At 38.4% G+C, this 24,471-nt stretch overlaps 1 protein-coding gene across 2 annotated transcripts in view; it reads right to left on the minus strand.

Annotated features, from left to right (window-relative positions):
• The window catches only part of LOC149249662 (Transducin/WD40 repeat-like superfamily protein), a 282,247-nt gene that overhangs the window by 250,519 nt on the left and 7,257 nt on the right, over nt 1-24,471 (minus strand). The window contains exon 2 of one of the 2 annotated variants that reach the window (XM_089456305.1): nt 821-910. The exons of the other annotated variant lie outside the window; for it this stretch is intronic. Within the exon in view, the coding sequence (XP_089312431.1) occupies nt 821-880 (60 nt within the window). The 5' untranslated portion in view covers nt 881-910. The remainder of the gene's footprint in view (nt 1-820; nt 911-24,471) is intronic. 2 annotated transcript variants of the gene reach the window in all.

The raw sequence follows: 24,471 nt of genomic DNA on the forward strand, positions 1-24,471 counted from the left end.
TATATTTGAGCTATTATGAACTTTGATAGTTCAAAATACCGAAGGATAGAAACACAATATAATTTGTTAATTTGAATATAGAGAATAGTATGAATTGAATTCTCATAGCTTGCAAATAATGTAAACAACACTCGTGATCCTAACACATTGAGATAGCACATGCTATCAGAAAAGACAGATACTATATCGCCAAACCTTGTTATTATTACTATTTAGTTAGTGTTATAAACTTTATGTCTACTGTGATACTCAAATCTCATTGCATGCATCTGTATCAAAACCTTTGTAAAAGCAATCATAGACTTTGAAATAAACCTCAATCTTCTAAACTCAAAAAACAAATAAAATCAAGAACTGAGGTTGGAAACAAAATAAGCTAGATTGCACCATTAGAATCCCAAATACAGGAGAAATTTCAAGAATATGTGATGACAGTATTTAATTTGTAATCTCTTAGCAGAGGAAACAAAATTTGCAATTAGAATCACATACAGAGAACATATATTAAAAAGCAAATTAGAAGAGCTCAAAAAATAGAATAAAGGCAGCAAGGATGTGATGACAATGGCCACTGGCATTATTGAAAGAATGATACAATCAATTCATAAACTAAAAAAGTAAAACCAGTTGTAGTTTCAATTAAAAAGCAGCTTTCAAGGTCTATCATTAGCCTCTGCAGTTCTCAAATGCCCATTGGCTAATACGAAACCATGTAATGTGCATCCAAATCGTTAAAAACTTCATACTATAAGAAGCTGGCATACACCATAACTATAAAAGACTGCACAAAACTTGGAAAAAAAAAAACTTAAAAACTTACATAATCCTTAAATACTGCTCCTATGAGCATGCCACTGACGAGCTCCTCATTCAGACCCATATTTACTAGTTGTGAAACTTGCTGTTATTTCTGTCAGCATCAAAGGCACTTCTTAGACAGGCAAGCTGGCATTAGATCAAATAAAATACTCATACAAACTCCAAAAGGAAAATTCCACTCAGGCTTCTAATTAATAATATCCTGTGTTGCTAGGGGACACATCCCCGAGGCAAAGAGCATTTCCAGTACCCAAGATGCATACAAAAATGTCCTCAGCTTCTGGGGGCATCCCCAAGCAGAATTTCCCAAAATCAAGGGATGTCTCCTGTAAGAGGGAACATTCCCCCTAAAAAAGCCAAATAAAAAAGAAAAAAAATATAAAAAGGGAATGTTTTTTGAGCAAAAATCATGGATCCCGACAGCAAACACTAGGGAATCTCCATTGGGCCAAAAAACCCTAAACATTTTTTATGACACAACTTGTCTGTTATTCCAACAGTACCAAACAAGGAGACATTGTAGAGTTTTCTGAGTTGAATTTTTAACAGAAATCCATTTGCAGTGGCCACCAAAAGTGTCAAAGGTAAAAACAAAAGGCTTCTATCGAAGTATTTTCTATTCATTTGGGCACAGAATTTTAACTGTGGCAACAATGAGAAGCAGTGAAAAACATTTTTCTTCAGTGGGCAAGGGTCAAAGACGAAATTTTACATTCAAATATTTTGGGGTTTTTACACTTTTCCATTCCACAGCATGTCAAGTTCAAACAATGCTCCCAATCCCTTGTGGAAACATCTTCAAAGGGTAAGAATGAACAACAAAAAAACTATTTACACTTGGTCCTGCAACTTGGAAAGGCAATAATTAATAATACAACAGTCAAAAGGCTTTCAAAGGAGCAGGAAACGGTGGCTATCATGAATAATGAATGTTGTTGAGTTTTATAGTTTATGACTCATATGGTTTTACGTTCTTTTTTGTTTTAATTTTTCACATAAATTTCAACTTTTTTTTTTACATAAAAATTGATGTGAAGCAGCTCCCCTACCACCTAATTTTCAAAAAAGGCATCCATGTCCCCATGCCCATCCCCATCCCTGCAAACCCTGAAAATAGGCAATATCTAAGAAGCCATCAAATGAATTGTTAGATAATTGCAAGGTAATGGTTATTTGTCAATTCTCTTAAGGCACCAGATCATGACAGCATCTCATAATTTTGGTTTTCCACGAAACTTAACATTGGCTAACATTCTAAGCAATGCCTTGGACATTACTATTGAGGATTCTCCTTTGCCTAAGAGTATATGGAAAGCATGGCAAGGGGTCTCTCAAAAACTCTCTTGGAACTTTCAAGGGCTTAGACAAGCCATAGACTTGGGTCTTGTTACCCCTCATGTTCGCAGGGGCACATACAATTTTTTGCAGTATATTTCACCACCAAAAGCCTTGTATTGCTTGTGCCGGACCTTGTGTTTGGAGACTAGTTAGACTATGCCCGGTCCCTTTGGGTTAATCTCTAGCTCTTTTTGTCCTAGATAGGATTGGAGGGCCTTGGATGGACTTACTTGAGGACTCATGATTCTAGGGGACCTTGCTTTTGTAGGGGTGATCGCCAGTGCAGCCCATGTCAAAGTGCACCTATGTCTTACCGCATTGTTGTGTGTCTATCGAGTTTGTATGTGGCCTAGGCTTTGGTGCAGCATCTCTCAAACAGTTCTTATACATGATAATCTCACAAAGTCAACTATTCATGCTTCCCAAGGCAGCTCTCATTTTCCAATGCAAGTGATCTCAGAAGTGAAAGAGTCAACTTAATCCCATATTGTTCAACATGATGAGGGGATGACATACCATAGAATTTTTCCAGACAGTGAAGGAAGTGGCAAGTTACAACTAATCAAAGTTGGCCAACATGTAATATTCCTAACTAGGAAATATTAGTGAATATCAAACGCATGCACTAAGCTACAGCAAATAAAATTCTGAGCACACAAACTACAATCAATAAACACAAAAGTTAGGACCAAATATCTGAGCCATTATATTAATTTAGGAAATATGAGTACATCAGTGGTAGAAATGGAACCTAGGCTTGCTACTGTAAGCTAAGGCAAAAACCCAGGTGAGAAGACAATGCTCAAGTGCAGGAATAATTCACCAGAAAGAACTGCGCACTCCTCAAGAAGAACTATTGGTGTTGCTGAAAATGACCCTGAGTTTCAGCCCTCAAAATCTGCTCTGAAAATTCCGCCAAATTAACTGGAGCCTCCCCACGCAAAACACATAAAAACCCAGAAGGGGTTTGGTCTAGTTCCAAGTCCAACGTGCCCCAGTGACCCCAAGAAATGTGTGTGGCTCTAACTGGCTGGCTAAGAGTGCTGTAGGAAGAAATGTGTTGTAGAATACCCCAATCAACTACTGGAAAATTTCTTCTCCAACACCTGCAAATCTCTCCCCAAAATCTCCTTAATTCTCCTCAGTCCAACCCCCAACTCACCTTGCCAAATGACTACACAGTAGTTGCCCAGTAAACCCCTGCACGGGCCCAAAATGGAGCAACTCGACTCTCCAAAAGACTCCACCTTCAGCCCTGCAAATCACCAAAGGAATTCTACTCCTTTTGTGGATAAGTTCCCCGCAAAAACTCTAACAAAGAAACCCCTCCTTACTGGCTGTACTCAGCCCCACGAATTGTTTTTTGTGCCCTTGGAGAAACATGCCCCTGCTGATAGATAACGTGCAATATAGCTCCCAAAATGCCCAAAACAATCTCCCTATTACTCTCCTAGGATGACACTCGAAGTTCACCAAAGGTAAAGTTGGAATTTCCGCCTGCAAATCCCTTGTTCTAAGCAGCACTGGTTGACTTGGTTGAATAGCTCAAGAAAACTCAAGTTCAGATGTCAAATTATCAAAAGTCCCAAAATGAGGCCCCTCTCCTCTATTTATAGTTGACGCTCCCTTCTCTCCTTGTGGGCTCCACTAGTTCGAACTCCCTCTTTTCCTTCCTTCTCCTCAAATGTTAATTCCCCTTCTAGGTGGCCCCCACAACCCACCATCAATTTATTTTTTCTTTTTCTCTAATGTGTGCATCCCTTTCTTTCCAAAAATTAAAGTGGGACCTCCCTAACCCACTTTTTCCTATGTCCTCCATACCAAAATGTCAAAAATGCAAAAAGGAAATATTTAGCAAAATTTATTTAGTGGGGACATCACACAACAGGTATTGTAGGTTCCCAAGAAGCAAAACATGGTCAGTGTTGGGCAGTTTTGGGAATTCGTTACATCAAAAGTGGTCTACAGAAGAAGAAGAACAAAATTAAAGTTTCAATCTTCCCAAATTCCTCAGGGCGTTAGAGAACTAGTACAAAAGCATAATGACATGACAGGGAAGTGATGGTGTGGCAACACAGAGCAAGATATGGACAAATGGATAGAGACCCATATGAAATCAGGCCAGGTTACAGCAAATCCAGGTGGCAGAATCAACAAATCCATTAGCACATTGGGGATCTCAAGTAAGGGTAGTCAATTTGAGTTTACTATCCAAGAAAAGTCAAGTCAGGTAGCCATTATGATGGATAAGGTAGTTGTTTGAAGGGTCAAAGTGAAACGTTGAGCTTAGTGGACCAAGAAGTTAGAGAAGGGACAAGTGACTAGCCATTACAAAGACAAAAAGTCATCCTTTGGATCAAATCAAACTATTTCCTACGCAATTTGAATTGGTGTGGACAAAGTCAAGCTTCCAGAGGGATGTTGGAGTGGAACGTCGAGCTTCTAAACGGTACTATTCTTCATGGCTTAGTCTTTTGTGCCATAAGCAAAGGGAGGGTTTGACTTATTTGGGATTTGTGAACGAATTCAACCCCTTGGTGGGAAAACTCATTGAGGTAATGTAATATTTTTATTAAAAGGTTACTAAGTCTCCAACATGTGGATGACTAGTAAATAGTATTTATAGGAGTCCAGCAATTGTTCACTAGCCACTGAAAAAGTTTTATAAAAAGCTAGTTTTCCCTCTAGAAAAAGGTTGTTGTTGCTGTGTGAAATAAGTGCCATTAATAAAAGAACTTCATTTGCAAACCTGTGTATTCTTTATATCGTATGAGTTGAATTTTACTATCATTTTTCTTCTTGGTTTATTGTGTTTGTAGAATGGAGGTAGAGAGCAAGGATCTGCCTAGACCATGATGTCTAGACTAGCAGAGGGGCCCACAAATTTCACTTTAGCACATTTTAATTATTTCCTATATATTGACTTACGAAAAAATTATTTTTCCTAAAGTTAATTTATAATTTGATGCCAGTCTAATATTTTCAAATATTCACAGCCTTGTGAGTGCTTTGTGGGGCCCAAGTCAAATTATAAAGAGGAGATAAGGCAGCTAATGGAGTTAGTTTGAAAAGGCATCAGAAAAGTGTGTGTTCTCTTCTACAAATTGCAGCCAGTGAGTACAGAGCTAGGGCTTTACTTCCATCACAGAGGAGCAGAGGAAAAGAGGCCATTCAGACCTCAGTTTTTCCAGTCCGCTATTTCCCAGCAGCAGGCTGATTCTATCTGAGCAGAGGGCCGCACAGTAGGCCATACAAATCCATACAGATTTCATACAAAGCGCAGGCAAAGAGAGGGTTGGGTGAGCCGCGCGTAGGGAAGAAGAGAGGGTTGGGCGAGCCACGCATAGGGGAAAGAGCATTTGCTAAAGAAAGAATAAGAACACACAAACTTTGCAGGTTTTCTCCAATTGGGGTTTCCTGAGTAAATTTCTGGTGTTTTTGTTTTTGATGTGCTTGCGTCTTCAGAGTTTATTTCCACTGCTATTATTCAGTTAGAATACTCAGCATATTTAGTAAATGCACTTGGAAGTTCAGTTTTCAGCATATTTAGTAAATGCATTTGGAAGTTCAGTTTTCAGTCCTTTCATTCCAAAAAAATTATTAAATTAGCAACTGGGTATTAAAATCTAAAAGTGTTAGCTACTTTAATTGAAGAATTTTTTCACTAAGATAGATCACATAGAAGCTAGAGGTTCGATCCATTGAGGGGCCATAGAGCCACATGGAGGAGCCAAACTAGGGTGCAAGCCCACTTTGTTTTCTTGTTGCAAGTGGGTCTCTCCAACAAAAGTTGGATTATATCAAAACAGAGTTTCAACCAGGTGAGGGGCTTGTATTTCATAGTTGAACCGAAGGCTAAAGAACGTCACGCTAGGGGCTGCTTCTAATTGGATCCTGTTACCCACCCAAAGTGGGTGACCCCATAGGAAAAAAAAGTATTCTATCAACTCTTCAGCTAGCAACCAACAGCCCTCAACCGCCACTAGTAGGCAATGACGATGTGCCACTTATATCTCCATCACTTGCATCAATCATATGTTTCCTCTCCCATCTAGTAAAGGCATATGTTGGAAGGTGGGATTTTGATCAAAAGGTACTTTATTAATTTTGCAATCGGGTGCTTATGCTTGTTTGTGTTGGACACATAATCCGCTAAGGGTTAAGGTGTGGGAGCTGAACAGTCAAAGGGAGTCCAAGAGATGTTGGAATATGAATCCAACACTCATATCAATGTATTATAAATGTACATCAATGTGAATAGTAAATGCCATTCATGTTTTATCTTTCATATTCCGTCTTCTCCATGTGTGTTTAACATGGTATCAGAGTTAGCGCATTCCTAACTAGCTCAGTCTTATTTGTGCCATTATTTTTGTGGCCTTCCTCTAGTGACCTGTCCTGTCATCCCTGACGTGATGTTTTTCTACTTGAAAGTCATTACCTAATTCTCCTTTGAAAAGCAATTGGTCTGATGTCTCATTTTTGCATACTCGTCTAGTGGTTAACCCATGCGAGCTTTTATTTTTTGCATGTCCTTTGAAATAACGGGGTGTTTAGCAGGTATCTGACAAGAAGGTAGGCAGAGCTCGTAGGCAAGATTTGGTACCATCTAGATTTTGTCCAATAGTAAAAAAAGGTGTGTTCTCCTAATACTAAGGTCTGTAAATTCAATCGAGCTAGTCCTTGGCTGTCAGTCTACAGGTTTGTCTTCTAGTCTACATTTTCTCTAGTCAGCCTCCAAAAATAATGTTTTTTGTTGCATAACGTTTCTCCTCTCACCCTACGCACTATCCTCCAAGCCATTTCATCTGAGCCTGTTCCCTTCCTCTCACATCTACTGACACAGCGCAGTTAAAAGAGCTTGGAGAAATATATTCATAATCTCTCCACGGAGTGTAGTCAACGACCTCATAGATCCCAAGCCTCGCTCCAAAACGAAGTTTTCATGGCATTCTCGCATGAGCTGCTGCGATGCATTTCAATGGTTCCATTTTTGTACGCTTGCTAGGGATTCTAACGCTCCATTGATTTGCTATCTGTCATAACTCCATTTCCCTAATGCTCTTGTTCGCCCCTATCACTGTTCATTGAACCCTAACGTAGACCTAATTGTTTTCTTTCTCCACGGGTCTCTACAAAATGGTGAATTTCAAACTTTCTCTACCATTTGTTGTGCTACTAATGCTTGGGAGGTATTGTGACACTAGACATAGCATTTCCACTGTGTTCTCACTTTTTCCATGATTGTTCGAAGACTTGGAATAATCTCGCATCCGCATTATACTAAGCCATCGTCGTTTGCTCAAGCCTCGGATAAAGCCAGACAAAATAAAAATTGTGAATTGGCACATGTGATTGGTAGCCCAATGTACAAGAGAGCCCGACGTACGAGAGACAGGGGAAAATGTAAGGTTTCATGCAAGAGCAGTTGTCGATTCTCTACGTTAAACGTTGGTCTTGAACTTGAACATTGGTTCGTTGGAATGTTGCCTGCGCTTTTAATATCATTACCTCTAGCCAGTTCATTGTTGTATTGAAGACTCACCAAGCTTTTTTGGAAATGTCAGTGGCCCTCTTCACCAAGGCCTCGCTCATAATCTCAAAGTGTGTGGGATTGCATGACAATTATCATCGTGCAAGCAATTAGAAGGGACACTTCGACCTGCAAGGAGCCGATCCAAATTACCTGCAAGTGTTTGGAGAATGTTTCAATTGAATTCATAGAAAATGGTTGTTTCAGCCTACAATGTTCGTGGCCTTGCAAAAGTGGTTTGCTGACTCGAATCATGGAAAATCTCTAGCATTATGGTTGGTTTGCGTAGAAATATTCTTAACAAAGATACAAGAGCGATGAATCTTCCCACTACTTTTGTAGCTTCAATATGCTAGAATAATCTGCCCGCATAGTCATATTCAGTTGAAGGGACAAAGGATTGCTAGAGCGTATGAAATGAGAAGACAACGATAGCTTTATTGGTAACGACTATCCCATCGAATAGCCTCAGAGATATACAACTAGAGACAACGATTTCGAGGTCAATGCAAGGGATGAGGAGGAGTGCTCAATTGTGGAGGAACACGTGGAGAGGAGCAAATGTTGGGGCAGAGAACATGATTGAGTAAATGTATTGTTGGATAATGCTTGGCGTTGTACTAGTGAATATATTGTGTTGAAATGTGAACTATCCACGTTGAATCTTCTTGAAGCAGCTTGTGTATCCTGGTACTGTGGGAATTATTCCTATCTATGCCTCACCATCAACATCCAGACAAGAACTTGGGAAGATGAAGCTCTGACCTATTATGTGAAGGTTGATGTGTTAAGGAAGGCCGCAAGCTTGGCAACTTTATGGATATTCATTGCAGCAGTGGGTATGAATATTGAATAATATAATGAAAATTTGAGCATTAATAGTTGAATAGACCATTGTGAGTGAGCGACAGTGGTGACAAGAATATTTTTACCTCTTAGTATGAATAGTGCTCCGCAACCATAATCTGGGTGTTACCTCTTATTCTCATTGTTACCAAATGTTGATAATTATCAAGAGTTCGCTCAAAGGGTTACGGTTTCATTTGATGGTGTAAATAGACCTTCCAACACCCATTTCTACCCTCGGTCTATGCTTGAAGATTTGTGCTCAAAGAAGAGTGGATTAACTAATACTCTTGAAACATAAGGTGGAGTTGCAATAGACTTTTTTTAAGTTTTTAAATGGCTACGACTGACAATTTATTAGAGTTATTGAGAATTCTAATCATTTGAACTGCTGAAAGCATAGTTAAAGTCAACAAAGACATTCTCACAGATATTCAAATCTCTTTGCAAAATGCAAAAGAACAGATTGAATTTTTGCAGCTTGAATCATAGCTACAGCAAGATGAGTTACAAAAAAGACAACATTCTGAACTTGTTTTTGTTCAGAACAATTCTTTGTCTGAGATCAAGACAGACTCCTATCAACAACATGAAATTGTAGATGCAGTACCCATTTTAGGAGCAGATATGTAGAAAGATGTAGAAGTTCAGTGTACACTTCCCAAGCCCATCATTAAACCTTGGGAAGAGCTTGTCAGCAACAAGCACAAAACAAGTCTTGGATATGATAAGGAGGTGTCATTTCATATTCGAGATTACTCAAAGCCCATCAAATTTCAAAGTGTCAGATTTCTTCATCACAACTCACCTTCACCTGTTCCAGATTCCCTCTTAGGTTGAAGAACCTAAACATCAAGAGGATATCATTTGCCACAAAATATATCATTTTGGTGGGCATCCACTTCAATTCCATCCATAAATTCTCTTGCCCTAGTTATTTGCCCTAAGAGGGAAACCCTAGCTTTATCTTCCTTCAACTTGGGGGCTTCTTGAAGGTTTCATGAGCCTTGACCTTGCTGATACACATTGTTGGAAACCTTTTCTCTTAGCCTTGACCTTTGGACATTCCAACACTCAACAAATTACTCAAACCCTAGGTCTTGTGCTTGTAACCCTAGTCTTTACATAGAAAGCAAATTGCCTTCTATTGGAGCCTTGAACTATTGTTGTGTCTTTCTTGTAGAAGGTCTAGTCAAGTCACCTAATACCTTCTACCTAGAATAGGTGACCTTTATCACATTCTAGGACTCCTCCCATCAATGAAAATCCGTAAAGAGCAAGGGGTTTTGGCTGTGGTGATCATGAGCCACTACCACATTGTTGTCTCTTGTTCTAGTTTATGCCTTGTAAGGTTTCCCTCACCAAACTCTGCTAGATTTTTCAACAACATGTCCGAAAAGTTGAGAAGACCTTAAGTCACAAGTGGGGGCAAATTCTCTCCGAGACCAATCTCACTTCCCTGATCTATTGCAAGGCCAAGTTAGAGAGGAGTGTGTTTCATAACTCGGCTCATGAGATATTTTTTTTGTGGCACAAGGTAAGAGTTTACAGCAACCAATTTATATATTTTAAAAAATCAAAACTTTCCAATTTCTATTTTATTGTAGGAATATTGACTTGTTGATTTTAAAGCTTTTATCATAAGATAGCAAATCTATTTACCTTGAGATATTGAAAATAAAAATTAAGTCTTAGCAAAGGTTTTGATATATTGAAGGTTTTGATACATTGATTTTGGGACTATAATTACACATATTTTACATCTTGTATCAAGTTTTTATCTTGCAAATCTACATTTTTCCTTCTTGTTATACAACAGATCTGCAATCTTTTAGAGGTTCCCAGCATTCTACAAGTATATATCTTGACTTGGGACTTCATATATTGGCACTATTTTAAAAGATATTGTTTATTTTGTTGTTATAGAGCCACATAATAAGTATTCCAGCCATATCTTAGGTAAATTTCTTCCTGGAAATTTTCTGGGTGTAATATGCAAAGGGATCTAATCCCAAAACTGCAAAAATTCAATTGTAATCTATTGTTGTTAAAAGGATTGGAAGCAATTTTTTAAGATCAATCTATCACCTCCCAACCTCGCCACCCCTAGATCAGTGATATAGTGATGCCTAGGCACCAATTGGGTGGCCTTATAAGGAGAATTAGATTGATGCCCCTGTAATTTATTGTAGACTTTACAGTCTGCAGTCACAAGACAGCACGCAGATTTGTTTTAGAACTCCTCTAGCCAATGATACAAAGTTTTCCAAACATAAAAGCAACTTTAGATATGGTTGGTACATTTTCTCCATACCGATTTTGACTACTTATATGCTATATCTAACACGGATGACTGTAGTGTTTTGCTGGTTTTAGTTTTTCCTGTTGCAGATTTAATTACAGAAAATTAGCAAGATAGTGCCTAATTAACTCAGCCTCACCTTTGGACCCTATTTAAAGCACTAGTCTTACTTGCATAGGTTGGGCTATTGAGTGGGAATCCTCCCTTGGCCTTTTAGGAGGAAGTTGGGCCTAAAGAGTGGGGGTCCGAGTGTGCCCATCTTAGCAGGTTGCACAGATATTTGCAACCCTGCTAATCAGATCAGTTACAGCCTACAGGTCCTAGCAGCATATGGCATTTCAAATAATCAACAGGTTTGTTTGGCTAGATCTTCATGTCCAATTGGAACTTCTTGCCAAAAAAGGCTTATTAACTTAGTTAAATCAATAAGGCAGTGAGAAAGGTGATGGACTTTCATGGGATGATCTTGCAAAATAAATATCAGTCATTAACCTAGGGGATAGACTTGAAGTGACCTTAAACTGCATAAAAATTGAAAAATGAGCTAGAAGGAAAGATTGTGGCCAATGACAAGCCCGTACAGGTATGATGCCCATGATATCTATAGGTGGGTCAGACAGACGTCATTAGTTGGTGGTAAGGCAAATCAAAGATGGACATCAAATGATTCACAGGAAAAATGGCTTCAAGGAATTGACAGAATTTACAGGGCACCATGTGCACTGAAGTGTCAAGTTATAGTTTGGTTATTCTTTTGCAAGCTTTGCCAAACAAACACAAGTTATCCAGAACAGGTCTCACTGAATGATTGTTAATTTTAGGTATGTTATATGCTTAGAGCAATTTATTTCAATTTTCACAATTAGCTCAATATCTTTTCCAGATTAGCAATCACATCAGCATAATAGTAAATTGTAGATAGAACATAAACATAAATCGCAGAAAACAAGCCAAGACAAGAGGACACAAGATGTGGCGCTAGCCAGGGACAAACCCCAATGTGGGGAAACCCTTGATCAATTCTTCTTATATGTTCTTCAATAGTTCAGCACAGAGAGAGAGAGATAGTACATTTACAACAGAAGTCAACACTTTGACTTATCTAAATAAGAGCATAGATCATCTCTAAGAAGATGATACATGAGATAGCTTAACTCAGCTCCAAGGTGACTCCATTGCCTTGCTGCACCTATCATTGTGTTGTTCATCATGATGTTGTACCTCACTGTGCTACACCATGCTGCACCCATCATCACTATGTTGCATCTCATCATGTTTCATCAATCATGACTGCACTCATCATTGTACTGCATCATGTACCATCATGTGCAATTGTTGCACCTTGTTTTGCCACCATGTGCTTGTTGCACCTTGCTTACCATACTGCTATACCAATTGCTATTGCAGCACCATGTCTTGCTGCTGTTCCAATTGCTATTGCAGCACTACGTCTTGTTGTTGTCCTAATTGCTATCGCAGCACCATGTCTTGCTCCTTTCCCAATTATCTAGCTGCCAACATACCACACAAACGCTGCTCCAAATATGTATGTACAAGCTCACAGTTTTGAGGTCTGTTTGGTTGCAGCAAACTAGGTCTGGTTAGGGCACACAACAATCCTTAACCAACCTTCTTTTTGTGCCCAAAAATACTCCCAAGAGATGCAGCTGCCCTTCATTGAGGGGCCGAGGGTGGCTGCTTCAATTCTGGGCTGCCCTAGCCCTTGTCTACCCTTCGGCCTGCCTGTAATTTCACCCTACAGCAAGACTGTGTAGGGTTACGACTGCCTTTCCATGGATTTGCACCCCTCCAAAGTGTCCTCAAAACTGTCCTATGGTTGTGGCTCTTCCAGCAAGGGAACTCAGCCCTCCTTCATTGTGGGCAGCATTTAGGGCAGCTTCATTGTGGACAGTGTTTAGGGCAGCTTCATTTTGAACGGAGTTTTAGGGCAACATTGTCTTCTTAGAATCTCTCCTCCCACCAAAACCCAAGACAAGTGGAGAGGAAGAGATCACAAGAAGTGTGTGTGCAAATGACCTTCAAGGCACCTCTATTTATACTAAAACGTTGAGCACAAGTGGGGGAAATTTGGTTGCTGGCAGACCTTGACGAATTGTCCCATAACACAAATAAATTCATATCTCCATAATACTTGTCGGAATCGGATGATCTTTAGATCAAACTTACACCTCTCGACAAGAGGAATCCAAGAAAAATATCAGCTGCCATAAATAAAATGACCCACATGGAGTTTGGCCCTAGTTGCCAATTTTAACAATGATATTGTGTGCAATGTGGGATAAGGAAGAATCGAAGCATATCTGTTGGGAATGTAGCTTTGCCAAATCGCTTTGAAAGAATATTTCATCACATTTCACAGCTTTGTTTTCCTGCCCTAGGCACTGGAGGGAAACATTTGGGGATTCAACTTTGCATGCAGATATTTTTCAGCACTTCTAGTTGCCATTCAGGCTGACCACTCTCTCCACCCTTTGGACCAATCATTATAAATATACATATGAAAGCAATGATAGAAATACTAAGAGCATACATGGTAACTTAGTGTTTCATAGGTTAATGGACAAACTTGCAATTCAGGAGCTAATACAGCTTTTGCCCTTGAAAAATATATTGGAAAATATTATTTTATAAATTATGTAGAATAAGGCTCAGGTTTTTGTCAAAAGAAACCAGGAGGAAATTATGAAACTAACCTTCTTAAGTTACCGCTTTTATATTGTTTTAGTCCATTGTCAGCTTTTGTTAATGATTAGCCCTCACTTATATGGGTAACCAAAGTTAGTTTCCAGTAGCATGGCTCACCCTGGTTTATAGAGATGAGTATGTTGTGCTATTCATGACTATCCAAGATGCTTACCAATGTGTACGTAACCCTATCCTACAAATGTTGGAAGATGCTTACGTCAACATGTATAGTTAGGTTTCATCTATAGACAACAGAGGATATGTTGAGAATATGATTTTGAATTTGATGTTAATGGAGGGACTTAAAGTCTCATAACTCTATCTTGAAATGTTGGAGTTGTAAATTCACTTACTAAAAAAAATAAGCATTTTGTAAATCATGAACTACAGCCCCTACAACCACCCCATATGAAACTAACCTTCTTAAGTTACAACTTTTATATTGTTTTAGTCCATTGTCAATTTTTGTTAATGCTCTGACTTGTATGGGTAACCAGAGTTAGTTTCAAGTAGCATGGCTCACCCTGGCTTATAGAGATGAGTATGTTGTGCTATTAATGTTTATCCAAGATGCTTACCAATGTGTATGTAACCCTATCCTACCAATGTTGGAAGGTGCTTATGTCAACATGTATAATTACTATTAGGCTTCATCTATAGACAACAGAGGATATTTTGAGAATATGATTTTGAATTTGATGTTATTTGAGGTAATTAAACAGTCTCATAACTCTATCTTGAACAGCTGTTGGAGTTGTAAGTGCACTTACCACAGGACCAACTTACATAGGTAGTGAAAATAATCATTTTGGAAAAGAAGCACTACAGCCCCTACAAGCACCCCCTCCCCACGGAGCTGAAGGGGATGAGAGGAACAGTGAGGTCCTTCCCAATAGATAGACCCTAGAGTGGGTAGCTTTGACGGCATCAACCCAGAATTAGTTGCACACTCGCCTTGTTACCTTATTTGTCACTTGAATTCATTCACCACCCTTAGCAGAAGCCAACACATTTTGGGTCTGTAAAGCCAAGTCTACCCCCTAAGGGGCATTTGAGGGATTGGATATCGAGAGAAGTGGACAATCCCTAACTCTATGTTCATGGTTTTTGCACCAAAATGCAGACATTCGAGGTTAATATACCTAAAAAGTTTCCTAATGACCTTATTGCCAACTTTGATGAAGACGTATTCTTTCAAAGGTTAGGATAGGTGACCCAAAGGTAAATAAGCTTTTGAGGACATGGGCTAAAAAGCAGTAAAATAGTGGCAAATAAACTGCCCTAGAAGGACTAAGATGCATCCCAAGGAATCCCAGAACTACGACAAAAGGCTCGGAAACTTGACCCAAATTGGAAAATGCTACTGGGTACAAGGGTACAAGGGCCCCACATAGACATCTCAGTGGGATACTTGTCTTCCTTAAAGGTGAACTAAAAGAAGCCTTTTGTTAGGTTTCTAGTGGTCGTGCAGGGCCACCCATAGGGTTCCCAGGCTTCCCTAACCTAAGCCCTAATCACAGCTTCTAGGGAAAATGTTCCAACAAAATACCCTAGCAATGTCTAACACTTCAAATTATCACGAACTTTTGCATATTCAAAAACAACAATTTAAATAACAGTCTCACTAAAGGAGATTTCATTACAACGTGGAAGACCTTTAGGAAGAACTTCCTTGAAACCTTCAATGGCACCATGCCTATTGTTGTAGTGGGTTTTAAAAGAATGATCAAGAAAAGAAAAATTAAGTGGTGGGGCAGCCATCTAGCCCCCTTAGGCCTTATGATGACCTTTCTAAGGTGCACAAGCCAAAAGGTAGCAGTGAAGGTTGTCATTATCAGCCTAAATGTCAATGGGATGGCCAATAAAGAAGACGAAGACAGTGATCTTGCAGAAAATCTCATGAACCCTTCATGCTAGGGTTTCTTTACTAGTAACCATTTTTTGTTTTCTTTTAACATCAATTCATTATGTTTGACATGGATTTTGTATATGTGTTATTTTTTGTTATTATTGGTTAGCTCTTTAGCCATTTTTCTTTTCTATAGATTAGTGATCAAAGTTGTTTTAACACTCCCACTGTGTACTTCCACTGGTTGTGCTACTAAATCTCATTCACCTACAGTTGTGGTACTCTGTTGGACATTAAAAAATGTATCTTATGTTATCTACATCAAGGCAAATCCCCTTCATTAAATGAAGATCCTAATCTCTCACTGGATGTATACTCTCCATCTAAGAATAAATCAATTTTACCTCAGTTTATTTTAGCTTGTACTTTGCCCTGGTAGGAGGAAGTCTTACTCATTGAGCTAGAATTGGTACTTAGAAGGTGATGAAAATTTAAGCAAAGATCAGAAACATTTCTTAGTGATGATTTGTCCTTCTTTTGTGTATTCTAATATTGGCTTGGGATCATTTTCAGATATACTCTTTCTCATTTACCCATTGAAATGTACATTGAAGCTAGAATAAATAGTCTTTGGGGATTTTCAAAAGATGTCTTTGTTGACTATAGTTGTTTGCACACTTTGTTATATGTGATGCTTATCATTTTAAGTTTCAAAATGGTTATGGATGTCGTTCCATGTAAAGCATAATCCTAATCTTAAGCATTGGTCATAGGGTGGTACAGAAGGTAGTTGGTGACCATTTCAGAACATTGGTCATCATGCATTTAATGCCTTGGCCCTTGATCAAAGCATATGAGTGACCATTTTATCTTTGAACTCAATAGAAATAAATATCCTCTGAAGACCACAAGTTATCCCAAGTTAAGACCTAATCCTTAATTTCTTTGGCATTATTACCTTGAGAACCATTTGGTATTGTGTTGCTCACCAATGAATTTAATCGTGTGCAAAAAGGATCAAAAGTGCTCAAGCCCTTGATAGCATTTTTTAATTTCTAACTTCTCAGACATTAATGGCATATGAATTGTTTGTGAGTCCTTGAAGGGCATTGAAGTTATACCCTATGTGTGGTTGGATATGTGTTGACAATAACACATGTACTCCTAGCAATAAGCACTATCTAATGCCATATGTCCCTGCCTTAAAAGCATCAATCCTATTTTATGTATCTTGTTTTGTGCATACTTTCAATTCAAGATTCTAATAGCTTCATGAGCATCTAGATGTCATTATCCACAACTAGCAATAAGCACTATCTAATGCCATATGTCCCTGCCTTAAAAGCATCAATCCTATTTTATGTATCTTGTTTTGTGCACTTTCAATTCAAGATTCTAATAGCTTCATGAGTATCTAGATGTCATTATCTGCAAACTACTACAAACCATCTTGACATTGAGTGTCATACGAGGTTTGTACCTTGACATTTGTAAAACAAGATTAAGTGAGTACCCTTTTGTGTAATATCCAAGATGAAGAAAGTTAATGGCTTCCCAATCAAAGTTTGACAGCCAACTGTTAATTTTTAGGGCTAGATAGTTCTCTGCTTTAGGTAATTGCATTTTTTAACTTTTTCAACAATTTACACATTACATTTACCCCATAACATCGTATCACCATTAGCAATTATGTAGAGAGAACAATAACATCACCAATGCAGCGGAACAGTAAGGAATAATAAAATAAAAACATACACAATAGAGACACCAGAATTTAAGTCAAAGATTAGGGCAAAACCCCACAAGGGGGAAAACCCAACAAAATTCTTCTTCTTAGATATTCATCAAATGTTCAGTTGACATACAATGTACAAATATCATGAGACATAAGTCTTTCATCCTCAATCACATTAGGCCACCTAGGGCCAATCCTGGATCATACTAGATCCTCATAAGATAGCAGCAGGGATACCTCTCAAGGAGGTATTCACAAGCCCTCCTATCCTTGTCACAAGAATTACTGTCAATATTGTCATAAGAATCATTGTCATACACATCACAGTTATAGCATGGTCACTGTCATACACATCACTGTTATGTACATCATTGTCATAGACATGTAGTCATCATAAGTATCACTTCCATACTGTCATAAGGAGTAGGACACTGCCATACTGTCTTAAATGAATTTCCATACAAGGATATGGCCATAGATCTTAGTCATAGAAACATTGCCATATATATAAAGGATTTGACATACTAAAGATACCATCATAAAGATTATGCCATAATTACTGACATAAAGGCACTGCAGCACATCACTGTCATAAATTCACTGTCATACATCACTGTTACAAAGACACTGTTATACACCAAAATTACTGTCATAAGGTTCAGCTATACAATATCACTGTCATAAGGTTTTTCCATATAATATCATGAATTTCTGCCCAGACTTCACTGTCAAATAGCACAGCCATCAGTGCTCAACCATCACTGGATTAGGGCACATAAACAATGTTCAAATAGGCTGCAACATACCCCATAGAGGTTGCACCAGATTAGGCCTAGAAGGCCATACAAACAATATGCTAACTGTACAGAATTAAGGTCCCAAATACAATCCACTTACCTCGTTGGAAAAGTCCCCTTCATCACTGAGAAAGGTTGCACATGATTAGGTCATTAGGCCACATATATAACCATAGAGAGAGACCGCATATGAACTGAGATTAGGCCACAAACATTAGGTGAAATAGGCCGCAGAGGATGCTAAGATTAGGCCACAGAGGATGCCAAGATTTGGCTGCAGAAGATGTCAAGATAGGTCGCAGAAGCGTCCCTGTTTATGTTGGAGAATGTAACTAAGTTTGGTCTTCATAATTGTATCAAAATGAATTTTATGTAAAAAGCAAAAGGAAGAAAAAGAATATATTATTGTTCAAGCATGGGTTTCATGCTCAAAAAACTATTATTTCATTAGTAAAGCATGTTCTTCATGCTTCTATGATTTGTTGAGTCAAAGAATCAAAGTCCTATTTGGACCTATTGTAAAGAGAAAGGAAAAAGAATTTTTCAAATTGTAATTTGGATTAAAACAGCCTCTAGATGCGAAGTCGGACTACCCCAAAGGGCATGTCTGTTCGGACTACCCCTCTGGACAAGTATAAATAAAGGAAAGTTGGAGCTCATTTGGATACACACACTTGGAGCATCTGATCTGAAATTTCGCAGAGAAAGAGGAGGGCCGAAATCTGAAATGGACAAGGAAAGAAGGGTTTATCTTCAGCTCAGTTTTGTGGAAGTTTTGTATTGACATATCCATTGGTGAAGATCCGTTTCTGATGATCTACATGTAGTTGGTCTCTCCTTGTTGATGGATTTGCTGAAGGAAGGTCTGACTTGGCATCTAGAGGGTCGGTTATGGGTCTTTGATATCTCATTTTGATCTAATTCTATAAGAAGAGAATTTTTTGGGTTTTCCCCTTGGAGGGGTTTTGCCCTGGGCTTAGAGCCTATATCTTGTGTTTTCTTTGTTCTTGTGATCTTCATGTTTTACGTTTGGTAATTGCTTGATAAAGAAGAGAAAAATAATAAGATAATGCCAACAAATTCACAAGTAATTATCAAAGAAAAGGAGAAATTTAATTTAATGTGCAAACCTCCCATTTCTCCAATATGGTATCAAAGCAAGCTCTGTAGATGGATGGGAGGCTGAAGATCACACTCTGTTGGCATTAAAGATCTCTCTTTGTAGTTTTATTAGTCAAATTCTTTGGGGCTCACTACAGGGGTGACTTTGAATGGCATCAAATTGTGCATATGTACTGCGGCAACAAATAAAATTACAATGACAGCACACGTATATTTTGTGTGGCTTGATATGCATATGTATGGTTTATACTATTCAATATGGCTCGTATGACCTATGGTTGATGCAGAACTCTAAGACCACACTTAATAAATCGTAATTGCATCACAAAGAACTCGTTTGATGGCTCGCATATGTCTGTGGTATCATCGTATCAAATCAAACAATGGCTCATGTTTTTGTGGCTTGTGGATAGATATATATCTGTGGCTCAAGGCTCGCTCATATTCTCCGTATCTCGACATACAAGCATCACAATTGAAGGCTCACTCAACTATGTGTGATTTGACTTTATTTTGTAGTTCGATTTTTGTTTATGGCTCGATTTTATCCAACGACATATATTAAAATCTTCGAGGCTCGCTCTATGGTTTGTGATAATGACTCACACTCAGAATGCAAATTATAGTGATATATGGTCAGTAATTTCATAATATAAGATGGTGGCACGTATTTATAATTGTGGATTCGGTCCTCTGTTATATGACATAGACTCGGACTTTGTAATTTGCACACCTTGGATCGTAGTCTACATTTTGATGGTCATATTGAATCTCCTACATAGCTTGAATCCTCTTTCAATATATAGTGGTCTACACAGTCGTACAGCAATGGTAATCTGTGGCTCGTTCTAAGTGGCTCGAGTGCGTCACTTGTAGATCTAAGACTCATATGATATTCCTGAGTTTACTTCCTTTGTGGCTCGATATGGCTCATTATAGTTATTGTGTCTCGCTTCAAATCTCAGCATGACATGAAGCTCGTTGGCATCACAATGATTGGCATATGCAATGCAGTGACTCATTAATCTACGAATTTCACATCATCCTCTTTGTACCTTGTGGCACGTTGATTTTAAACAGCAAATCATGGTTCGCATAATTGACAAAGGCTCAGCGTGTATGCTTTGTGGTTCAATCTTAATATACCATGATTTGGATTTATTTTGGTGGCACAATCGCATCTCTCGATGGCATCGTTCAGTATGTACAAAGATCTTTTATGCAATAATCGTGTTTTGGCATCCAACTCATTTAACTATGTCTGCAGCTTCATCACTTGGTTTCGTTCTAAATAGTGCCTTCGTTTGTTTATGTGGCATTAAAGTGACATGCCATATACTCAACAACATCATTCCACGATGGCATAGTTTTTGGTTCACTTCGTGGAAGTGACATTCCACGCTCAAGGATCTTGTTTTAAATTGTCTATGGCATCAATAATAAATGTAGTCGCGATATTTAGTGGCTCGAAGCAAAATGACATCGCTCAACATCATTGTTTGATATATATCGACCATAAGAAGAACAGTAACAGATATGAAGCGCCTCTATGAGAAACAATCATATACATAGAAGAAGAATTGACTCCAGCAATAAGGTCGACCGAAAGGAACAATGTTTAGATTGGATCACAATTGCAAGAAGGAACCAGAATCATGAAAGCCGAGATCTTAGAAAACTGTGACAAAAGATCCTTTACAAAATGGGACGCAATATATCCCTATGGCTCAAACTTGAAAGTTGGAAGGATAACTATGATCCTCTATGGATTATAGAATATATAAATTATGCCCTGGTGTGAAGGACAAAATGCTTTGGGAACTAAATGAAGCTTGAACACTTTTTTTGATGCAGCTCTCGATAATCATGGAAGACTAAGGTACGTAGTCTTTGCATATGAGGTATGTCTATAGTATGGTTAGGGTTTTTGCAGTTAGCTTGTAGGGTTTCGCAATTCCTTTCTAGTAGGTCTTGATGACTATGAAGTTGCTAGGGTTTGTAGGACTTGTAAATCTGTGGTCTTGAAAACCCTCGGTATTTAGGGTTTCTGAACCCTAGACTGAACTAGCCTTTGGAACAAAAAACCCTAACCCTATTTGGTTGTTCCCTCTAAGAAAACCCTAGCTCTTGGGTAATGATATCTAGGGTTTGCAAGGCTAAATAATTCTTGAAACCTAGTTTTTAGGGTATGTGGTAAAAACTAGGGCAAGGGTTTGAAGTAAAGATGAAGTATAGGGATTGAATACAAAACCCTAGGAATAGGTGCTTTCAACTAAAAGTAAAAAGCTTAACAAGGGTTAGGTCAAGGAGGATCTAGGGTCTGTAACTAGAATCCTAGAAATACACTTTTGAGAAATCATAGAAGCCCTTGATTGGCCAAATTGACATTATGCTCTTGTCTTTGTATATCTTTCTTGGTTGTACTTGTTGGTGAGAAATGCAAGCACATAATGAAGGCTATCAAAATTATAAAAGCAAGATGAGAAGGATGGAAAAGCAAGACTCGTGCTTGATGATGACTCCTTGATAATGATGACCATAATGGAAAGAGGGAGTTGTAAGGACCCTGATGATATCAAAGCTTCCAATGATAAGTTCATTCCAGGAACACATTGATGATTGAAAGTTGAAGTTGAACCTTGTTGCAATATGGAGAATGTTGAGGGAGCAAGTAACAAAATTTGACATGATGCCTTAACTAAGAGGTTATTATGATCTAGTAACTCTGATATCGATGATCTATTTGGGATATGACATGGCTCCCTAATAGGACATATTGCAAAAGTATGTGAAGAGGCTGGAAGGAGAGTTCGCTTGATGATGTTGTACCTACAACTACATGGTTTGATTATGGAACATGTGGATTGTGTGGGTAGCACTTTTGATGGCTCAGACAAACATGAGAACAGAATTGATATTGAAAAGTTGATATGATTCTTTGAAGAATATGAGGCAAAACTTTGTAGAAGGCGTGTGTTAGCAGCTATGAGGAAGTTTTGGCTCCTTGAAGAAGACAGATGAACCAGTTGATGATAAAGTTGATTGATGATTGACAAGATCTAGAAAGATTGAAGTCTAATATGTTATCGTGTTGCAAGGAGCCGAAAATCCCTGTTATGAAGATAGATTGAGAAGGAATTTGGCTTCACAAAATGATTGACATCCAAAAAGGTTGAAGCACAGATACGATGTAATATGAGAAGAAAACCCTGCAACTACTACTATATCTCCACGGAAGAACAAGTAGTTGTTGTGTTGATGATGTATGAGACCAGCTAAGGATTTTGATGATGTCTCCCTAGTTGAGAGGGAGCTAGGATCTATTTCCTGATTGAGAGGGAATGAGGATCTCCTCCCTAGTTGAGAGGGAGTGATGATGGACATTATATTCTCTTCTTCATGTGTCATGCACTAGGCTAAGACTAACAGTCGTACGTCTAGTGAAGGCCATGGAGGGAGAATGGAGTTTGGAGGATTGGATAAGCATTTGAGACTGGTACTCCTTGAGGATTGGGAATCCAAGATAGGAAGTAGTCTCGTGGACCGACACTCTTTGAGGATTGGATAGGGTATCCAAGACAAGAGTGGTCGAAGAGGATCGATATTCTTTGAGGATTGGGAATCCAAGATAAGAATAGTCCTAGAAGGACATACCCGATGAACATTCGGATGGGGTATGTGCCTTGAGAGGTAGTGTGGTGTCTCACGTAAAGCCTCCCAACATTGTGCTCTGATCTAGTGGAGAGATAGAGCTTGTTAGTCAAGGCCTTGCTATGTTGACAATGTTGGTTATGATGTTGATGCTTAAAGATGGCTTATCAATCTAACTCTTCTTATGAGAATATTTCAGTTTGAGAGTATCCTTGTACCGAGTGTACAATTATGAATACCTCCCTAGTTAAGAGGGAGTGTTGGAGAATGTAACTAAGTTTGGTCTTCATAATTGTATCAAAATTAATTTTTGTATAAAGAAAAAAGAAGAAAAAGAAAATTTTATTTTTGAAGCATGGGTTTCATGCTCAAAAAAATTTATTATTTCATTAATAAAGCATGTTTTTCATGCTTCTGGGATTTGCTGAGTCAAAAAATCAAAGTCTTATTTGGACCTATTGTAAAGAAAAAGGAAAAAGATTTTTTCAAATTGTAATTTGGGTTAAAACAGCCTCTAGATGCCAAGTCAACCTACCTGTCAAGTCGGCCCTGCACCAAAGGACATGTTTATTCGAACCCCTCTGGACAAGTAGAAATAAAGGAAAGTTGGAGCTCATTTGGATACATACACTTGGAGCATCTGATCTGAATTTCGTAGAGAAAGAGGAGGGCCAAGGGCTGAAACCTAAAATGGGCAAGGAAAGAAAGGTTCATCTTCAGCTCAGTTTTGTGGAAGTTCTGCCTTGAAATATCCATTGTTAAATATTTGTTTCTGATGATCTACATGTTGTTGGTCTCTTTTTGTTGATGGATTTGTTGAAGGAAGGTTTGTCTTGGCATCTAGAGGGTTGGTTATGGGTCTTGGATATCTCATTTTGATTTGATTCTATAAGAAGAGAATTTTATGAGTTTTCCGCTTGGAGCCTATATCTTGTGTTTTTTGTGTTCTTGTGATCTTCATGTTTTACGTTTGGTAATTTCTTGATGAAGAAGAGAAACATAATAAGATAATGCCAACAAATTCACAAGTAATTATCAAAGAAAAGGAGAAATTTAATTTAATGTGCAAACCTCCCATTTCTCCAACAGTTGAGGCCGCAGAGATATCACAATTAAGGCCGCAAATATCACTGAAATAGGTCATATTAACCACAGAAGAAGAGGCCGCAAATATGATTGAGGTGGTCACATTAGATCCACAGAGATAGGTCACTGAAATAGACCACATAACACAGAAGATAGGTCGCAGAGATTGCCTCAGATATGATTCCATTAGGCCGCAAATGGATGCCAATACGCCGCAGAGATAGATGACAATAGGCTACAGAAGATGCCATAGATAGGTCGAGTTGCATGTGCCAAATGGAGAAGGATAGACACCTATTTATAATTGATTCATCGTAGGAAGGGACACAACCTTTGGGGCAGGTTGACTTGTATATAAAGGGAAAACTTAAATTCAGATAATATTTAATTATATTTTCCAAATGCTTTGATGATTACTTGCCCAAGTAATTTTGTCACATCAAATAAAAACAGGAGTGCCAAATTTATCAACAATAAAAATTCTTTTATCCAATTTGAATTTTCCTTTAGGGAAAGATGTTTTCTCCTTGGGGTAGATGGGTTCCTAGTGGGGAAATTCATCCCATAGTTGCCCCAAATTTCAACACCAACTCGGGTAATCCCTAGGGTAGAACTGGATCCCCGATATTGTTAGTTCAATAGTTCCAAATTGTGTACCTACATTGGAGTTCTTAATATTATAGATAA

The sequence above is a fragment of the Pinus tabuliformis genome, chromosome 7 (genome assembly GCF_031772625.1).
Source record: "Pinus tabuliformis cultivar Carrire ecotype Pingquan chromosome 7, CPIR1, whole genome shotgun sequence".
Lineage (NCBI taxonomy): Eukaryota > Viridiplantae > Streptophyta > Pinopsida > Pinales > Pinaceae > Pinus > Pinus tabuliformis.